The sequence below is a fragment of the Aethalodelphis obliquidens genome, unplaced genomic scaffold, assembly GCF_003676395.1.
Source record: "Aethalodelphis obliquidens isolate GAN/ISIS:26980383/991018 unplaced genomic scaffold, ASM367639v1 scaffold264, whole genome shotgun sequence".
NCBI lineage: Eukaryota > Metazoa > Chordata > Mammalia > Artiodactyla > Delphinidae > Aethalodelphis > Aethalodelphis obliquidens.
In genome coordinates, this window is record NW_020838178.1 from 6,110 (window position 1) to 14,346 (window position 8,237).

Here is an 8,237-nt window from a genome sequence, read left to right on the forward strand (position 1 = left end):
TTCAAATGGAAATAGACGTTTCAGAAAGCAGTAGTGATGTATAAAATCCACAGTAATATGTAAGTTATTTAGAGAGTTAAGACTGGAAATATTTGCACTCTCAAAGAAGCTTGTTAATGCAGATGAATCTCTAATTCTTTTGGTTGCTTAATTATATTTGTAGAGGTATACATATTCCCTCTTCTGATAGGGCTTAGTAACTTGGGGAGTGGGTGCTACAGTTTAAGGTCCTAATTCAGTGGCAGGTCCATCTTGTCTCCTCTTCAGGTCATATTCTCAAGCAGGAGCTACAGGATGAGTTGAGTAAAACAGTCCATTCCTTTGCTTACCGCCAGGCCCATAATAGGCTTCAGTTGGGCTTCGTTGGATGCTTTCATCATCACTTTCACCACCGGATGTCAGAGAACCTTCTGGTTAATCAGGGGCCCTGGAAATGATGCAGAAAAGTACTGACTTAAAAATAATAAATAACATTTATTTAGGGCTTACTGTGAACTCATTGCTTAAAATGTCCTACTTAATCTTCACAAACACTCTGTGAAATTGGTATTGATAAATCTCAGGTATATCCAAAATAAATCTCTATGTAGGGTTGTGATATTTTTAGGTCTTTTATGTCTTTAGGTAAATCTCGGCGCCAGACATAAGGAGGTTCATCATAATACACTTGCCCTAAATAGGTCCAGATGCCAAGAATTGGCAAATTAATTCTTTGGTTTCCATGGGTGGTGAAAAAGGATCATCAAGGTAAACTCTGTAGACTTTCTTTGACTAACCAGACTCCTTTCAACATTGAACTCCTAGACTTTACAGAGGAGAATAGAACAGGGCTATGGGGAGGAGATGTGGGAGGTTTCCACATGGAAGTATCTGAGCATTGGCCTGCCACCTAGAATTAGTGAAAAACTCAATGACTTGCATGGTGCTGTCCATAATTTTCTCCAGTATTTGTATGGTATATCATAAAAAAAATAGTTGTCCATATCTAGTCATTCATTTGCAAGTCTCAGTTGATTTTGAAGGGATAGCATACCTAAACTATTACCTGGGATTGCTGGAGTTTAGTTTTTATTTCTAACAACAGAATATGTTGAAGTCTAGCCTTTAATTCAAAATCCTAACAGCTTCAGGATCTCTCTAACCTTGAAGAAAGGGAAAATGAAGATATTGTGATACCACTTCAGAAGCAAAGCCTGAAGGTCTTCTGTGCTTTAGAAGTGGTGTTGCCCTCCCACGAGTGCTGGAGTCCTGGAGTTGGCATGGCTGAGGAACCTTTGGATAAGTTGGTGGAAGGTCTGTTTTCCAGTATGTGTGTGTGTGGGGAGGTGAGGCAGTTGGATTTCTCTTTTTTCCTTTCTTTCCAAAACTCAACTTTTCAGATACACCATTACCTTTCTAAGCAACTAAAGCCCTGGGCAGAATTATTCTGCCCGACACTGTAGGTTTTTATCTTAGGCAATACCTGACAGCAAGCTTAGGAGCTTGCTGTCAAGAAGCTTAGGAGGAGGGAAAATTAGTTACGAATTTTTTTCTTTTGGTTAATAATTATTTTTGTGCTAAAATAGTCCTTCAAATGCACATGTAATCTGGCCTTCAGTTATCCCAACAAAATCATTGTCTAAAGGTTGAAATAAACTCTTGTGTAAATGTTCAGTCCTTTGCCTCCTATAAAAGGGCCTGAGCAGAATAAGTAAATGTAGATCCCTAGAAAGGGGATTCCGATTAGTACTGAGTTTTTTCCTAGAATTCATGGCACTTGGGCTTAGGGTTTTTAGTCAGAGGCAGGGCTGTTAGCTAATGAGGTGGACGAGGCTCCACCATCCACCTGAGTGGGTGATGGTTGAGGAGAGGCCAGATCATCTGCACTGCAACCAAATCTATCTCACTGTATGAATCCAGCGCTTTACGCACGGGAGAGCAGGGTCTGTAGCAGTGTAGCCTCAGCTTGTCTGTTTGAAATCTGTGAGTAATATGAGATTTGTGCCACGTTCTTGGTTTGCATTTCCCGTCTAATATTTTAGGAACTTCCAGAATAGATCTGAGCAGTAAACATGTGCCATGACAGGGTATACCTGCAACAGAGACATTCACCCGTAGCCCAGTGTTGTGCCTGCCCTTAATCACTAAGGTAATGATCTAAGGATCACAGATGCATTTTTAGTTTTAAGCATATAACCTAGAAATCAGTTATTCATATAGGCATTTTAAATTCATCTGTTTTGGTTGGATTTACGGTCATTATTGTTCTTTATGAAAAGGAAGGTAACCCAGAAGCTTGCTATTCAGAAAGCTATGACAGATGCATTCCAGAAATTGCTGATTGTGCTTTTAGGTAAGACCTTTTTGATTGTCATTGAAGTGCTTCAGTTTCAGTGAGCAAATAAACTTACTTGAAGAGTTAATTGGATGAAAATAATGGTTATCTAAAATATTACATATTCTTTCATTCACCATATGCTTTCACAGCAGCAGTCTTACATTTGTGCTTTGTGGCATTTATGAGAAAAACGACAGCAAATATTATTGTCCCCAGTGTTTAGATGTAGAATGACTTGCCTCAGTTCATACAGAAAGTGTTTGATCCAGTTCTTCCTCAATTGCTTGCTTATCGTACAGAGTAGTGTAGTGATTATAAGCCTTGGACACCTGTGTTTGAGTGCTAACAGTGTCTCTTAAATTTTGTTGTTTTTGTTGTTGCAATTTTAGGTTTTTCTAGCCAGAGATATTTGAAGGTATTTAATATCTCTAAGCTGCAATTTCTTCATCTGCGTATCGGGTTAGTAATTCAGCTTACCACCAAATGAGGGATACTGTAAGAGTAAATGAGATGATGAATGTAAAAAGCTTACAACTATGCCTGAAACATAGTAAGCAGATAAAATATATTGACTATTATTATTACCGTTGTTTTCTTGTTGAAGTGTTTATTTCTGATATATTGGGTGAATATGATTCTTATATAATAATAGGCTATGTTTTTGTGAGCCTTGAAACTGGTCATGCTATTGAATAGCGTTGATTATGTTCCCTATCGAGTTATACAGTGGTGAGATTGTCACAGGCTGTGCCCAAAGGAAACTTTATGATTAGTAGATCCCCGGAACAGAACTGCTCCCCTGCTTCACAGCCCTGCAGGCTTAGAGACTGAGAAATCCTAGCTAAGTTGTCAGACACCTTATTTGCTTTTAAGAGTTGACCCTGGATTGGTCTTGGCCTTTCATCCTGGGCAGTCGTTCCACTGAAGTTTGACTTCCCTGGTCATCGGGCAGAATCTCCATCAGCTGTCAACTCTGGGTAACAACCTTTAAGAACCAAACTAAATGCCTGAGTTGTTTGTGCCTAATATGCCAAGGCACTCCTTGTATGTACACAAAACTTCTTAGACCAAAAAGCCTGGTGGCTCTAGCTTGCCTTGAGGAAAGCTGTATTGTCCAAAGGGTACACGGGCCAGTTTCTGCCAGTAGAGTGTTCAAATGCTCCCTCTGTCTGTCTCTGTCTCGAAAGCTTTGTTCATTTTATCTGGTAGAATTTTTGTTCCAAGGAGTAGCACTTGCCTTGCTTCTAATAGGAAGTATCTGTTATAGTCCAGTGGTATCTCTCCCAGGTTTGAACTCACTTTGACTCCCACCTAATGCCTTCCTATTTAATTGTATTGTGATTGAACATTTTTGTTTCCACAGCTTTTAATTTCAATGTCCTTATTCCTTAGTTGTCATTTCTAAGATCATAAATTTTTGAACCAACGTTGATACTTCTTATATATGTTTTCACAAATAATTATGATAAAAACTGAAGTGTCAGATGAGGGAACTTCTAGGAAAATGCTCTTATTTTCTGCTTTTAGAAGTCAAAAGAATGTCTAATTATTCGGTGCTACCATTGTGTACAGGAAGTTTTAGAACAAGAAAACTTCTGAATTGATCCTTGTTAACTTTATTACAGAAAGTGGTAAAAGAGCTGTGGCATATAGACCCTGTGAAGATGTCACAGATGCTAGAACCGAAGAGGAACTACAGGATTTAATTCAAGTATGTGGAGATAAAAGCTCAAGGGGTACACAGCCAATGTAGCCATAATTCAAAACAACCAGCAGGATATGGAAAACTTCAGCATATCTACTAAGTTCTGTCTTCCTTAGGAAATGGTGAAAATCTGAAAGTGCTTTTGTGGCAGGGAATTTCTAGGACTTTTCCAAGTCCCGGGCCTTGTCTCTGGCCCCTTATTTGAAGTTTGGAGAGCAGCATTGAGGACCACCAGTGTACGTCTATGGTTGTGGACACAGGAGAAGACACAGGCCTTTTAGAACTCCCCTCAAATAGAATTGCAGGGACTTGGGAACAAAGTAACTATGGTCTTAAGTGTGATTATGCTACACTGTTTAAAAACTATTCATGCCTTTCAAGTAAGGTATATTACCCAGATCTCAGCATCTCATATGTATCTTGTGTTAAATATTTTGCCAAAGAACCTTTCTGTAAACCATTTATATGGATGCCTCAAATTAGGGATTAAGTTGTCAACCTAATTTCTGAAAGAAAACATTAATGTACTGCATATAGGATTTTTATTTAAAAGGAGCAAGAAATGTGTTTCATGTCACTGAGAGCTTAATTTTTGGCTAGATTTCTGATTATTTAACTCACCCCAATGTTGCAAAGTTTGTTTTGAAGGGAAGAAAGTAGAGAAAGAAAAGGTGGTTACGTTCTGAAAAATGAAAAATTTTTGAAAGTTTTTCCCGTACAAAATAATTATTTCAATTCAATTTAAATCAGTCAAGGAAACTTGAAACGTATCCATGTTTGGGCTTTAAGAAGTCTAGCTTCCTATGAAATGTGAGAGGAAAGGGTTCCGTATTGATACTAAAGATTCTGGAAACCTGATTATAACAACAGATCCACTCCTAAATGAGGCCAATCTTGGAATCAGTTCCATTTAGAAACCATTATGTGCTAGGCACTGGAAATAAGGTGAAGCTCCTTCTCTCTTGGAGTTTAGGTGTTAAAGGTGTACCAGACAATTAAAAAGGACTAAAATTAAATAGATTATGAAAAGGACTGTGAAGAAATTAAACTGAGTGCTAGTTACAGTATTTCAAGAAAAATTACTTAACATGAAAATTACTTAACATGCTGACTTTAATATTCTAAGTGTCTTCTCCATATGTGCACACAGGGCAGACCTCTGAAAAGTGACACTGTAGTTTTTTCTAGATTAATGGCTCTGTTGGGACAAGTTGGGATGGGCAAAGTTTTCCCATGCTAATGTAAAGGGCCAGTCACTTGGTTTTAGACTCTTTTTCCCAGAATGAATTGCTTGTCTGCCCCAAACCCCTCCTACAGAAATTCTGGAGTCATCACTGATTCAGTGGTGACCCCCTAATAACACAGTTGTGCATGAATAATGAGACGTGAATACTGAGAGTTTGGAGGAAATGGCAACATTTTAGCATAATTGTAAGGAGTGTTCCCCTCCCGCCACTCTAACTGGTGCTCATTTTGCAGGTCAGCTACTTTTCTTGTCAGCCATGTGGCCAAAGGGAGCAGGAATGTCTCTCAGACTTCAGCTTTGAGGAGGAAGAGTTCAGATTGCCAGAACTGGCCTAGCACTTTTGAATTTCCCAGAATGCCAGGTCCTGTGGTTTCCTCGGGAAGCTCTACATCCTTCCCTCCCCCCTCAACCCCTGGGCTGCTGTACTTTGGGGCCACTGGGTTCTGCAGCCCAAATCTCACCTCATTGTTTGGGGCCAGGGAGGGCAGGGCGGGGTTTGGAAGAGGGCCCTGTGGAACGTAATTGTCACCTTTGCAAGGGGAAGGATGGCTTGCATCCTGGGGACTCTGGGAGAAAGTCCCAATATGGTGGTGCGGATTGGATCTCCGCATGAGCCTAATAACGGTGGCGTAACTAAAGACGTCATAAATAACGGGTGGGACGTTAGGCCGGAGTGGGGCGCGCGGTTGCTAGCGTGAGCTGTCGCTTTGGCGCTGGCATAGCGGTTCAGCTCGGTCGCAGGATGTGGCTCCAGCTCCTCACTGGCCTGGGTCACTGCCCCTGGAGCCGCTGCATGTTATGTCCCTGCTGTGCTATTGGTTGCCTCGGCTCTTCCTCACATGGCAAGGACGGTGGCTTCTAGTCCAGGCAGTTCAGCCTCCGGAGTGGGCCCTGGGCCCCGTCCAGGTGACCCCCAACCCCTCGCGGCTGACAGAGGCTTGGTCTTCACAGGCCTCAGACCCTGCTCCCAAATTGCCCCATGCCCTTACACCCCTGGCAGAAGCCGTGGGCTTTAATTACTTAACGTCCTTGTCTCCAGTCCAGATGTTGGCCCTGCCTCATCAGAAGTTGACTGAGACTGGGGTTCCATACCCGGACACGGATTCGGTTGGAGAGCTGCCTACAGGGCCAGATCAGTTTGCTGTTCCACATCAGGATCTGAATAACAAGCAAACCTAACATCAAAAGCTCCCAGAGGCAGTTCCAGTGCTAGACTGGGATCAGAATCAGCCCTTGGTTCTCCCTTCTCGACACAAAAGTAAGACTAAACACATAGGTCTAGACGAGGCTGAAGGTCACCAGTCATTTGTTCATACTTGTTCCACCTCTAGGTAGTAACAGCTCAAAACCAATGAAGTTCACTGTTTCACCCCCAAACCTGAAGAAAGATCTAGTTCAGCATCAACGGCTTGACAAAATTATTGTTGGAACTATAGGCAAATTTCAAAACAACACTCAGGGTCTAGAACGACAGTTGCAGGGTGATTATTTAGATCCCAGTATGGATGCCATTTATCCTGAGGACAGCCTACCTAGGGAGTTTTTGGGGTGCCCAGATGAACCTACGGAACCCCCTGAGGAAGCTGAAATTTGTCCATCCCAGCAGGATGGCCCAGTGCTAAGTTTGATCACTTGATTAAGGTGGTTTCTTCCATATCTCTCCATTGTAAAGTTATTGTTCCCCTTGGTAATTGATAAATAATCTGTGGGGTGATACTTTGGGACCAGTGAAGATCCTACTTTCAAACAACTCTTCACCCAAGTGTGCATCAATGATAATCTTTGTCTGAATCGATTATAACATTGATAGTTGCAAAATGACACTTTCCTATTCTATCATCCATTTTGCATTTATTAGCTGACATTATTCTATACAGAAGAGCTCCCCCACTTCATTTTGAGTATCACCATGAACTCATGTGCTTTTTTTAAAATTAACTATGTTATACCTTATTATAATGATAATGTTATTCTTTGGAATGTTCCTTTTGTCTAGATTTGGCCAATGCGATCTCTGTTATTGTTTAACCACACGATGCTTTTTTATTACTAGAATAACTTCTAATATATTACTACTCACAAATGGGAACTGAGAAAGGGATTCCAGAAGGTTCGGTCTTATTCAGACTCTTCTTAGAAGTGTGCCTTCTTCCTGTGTACTCTCAACCCAAAGTGACGCTTTTGGGTTGGAAGGAGATACTTCTGAATTAAAGTACAGATCAGTGTCACCCAATTGTAATCCGTGTTCTCTTTTTTCTAGGCATACCATATCTACTGCCATCCTAATCCTTCTGTTGGGCACATCTCTCCTCCTCTATATTTATTTACAACAGTCAAGAGCAGCAATTGGCCAACCGGCCCCTATTCAGTTCTCCAGTCCATATGCCCCAAGAACTCCTTTTTTAACTGGTCTGTGGTGGCTTTGGCCTACCTCTTCTACCTACTCAAGTAACTCTTTTACCACGAATTTAATTATCTGTGTTTCCGTTTATAGGATCTTAACTAGCAGTATGGCCTGCTGCCTCTGCCAATTTAAAAATACCATTGAGGTTGTCTGTAAGAGAGTCAAGCTGCATTGTGACACTGAATGCCTGACAGACTTCACACATTGTGGTGAGTATCAATTGTGGGATAATAAATTTTTAATTTAATTTTATTTTTAATCAATGATGATAATTTTTAAAATTAATTTAAAATTAAAATTAATGATGTAATTTTATTATTTTAATTCATTCATTCAGAGTTCCAGCTCCCTAAGTTTCTAAGAACTACCCCCTTGGTAAGAATCAGAGTGTTGGTTACATTATTAAGCTAATTGTTGCTCAGTTACATTGTTAGCTTAATAATGTTACTGATCCACATACATAAAGGGACAAGAGAAAGGAATGGAAGCGGGAAGGGAATTAACATTAATGGCCACATGTCCTATGCTATGCTCTCTGCAAATGAGAACTTATTGATAGAGTGCA

General features: G+C 40.6%; 1 protein-coding gene across 1 annotated transcript; it reads left to right on the forward strand.

The window, feature by feature from the left end:
* Window positions 1–624: 624 nt before the first annotated feature.
* LOC113616622 (RAD52 motif-containing protein 1-like) lies at window positions 625–5,623 on the forward strand (the record flags this gene model as incomplete). Its single annotated transcript, XM_027100043.1, is given in 5 exon segments — window positions 625–747; window positions 1,125–1,296; window positions 2,237–2,332; window positions 3,943–4,028; window positions 5,502–5,623. Coding segments are annotated over 5 exon segments (579 nt in total), but the record flags the coding sequence as incomplete, so codon positions are not given.
* Window positions 5,624–8,237: the final 2,614 nt, after the last annotated feature.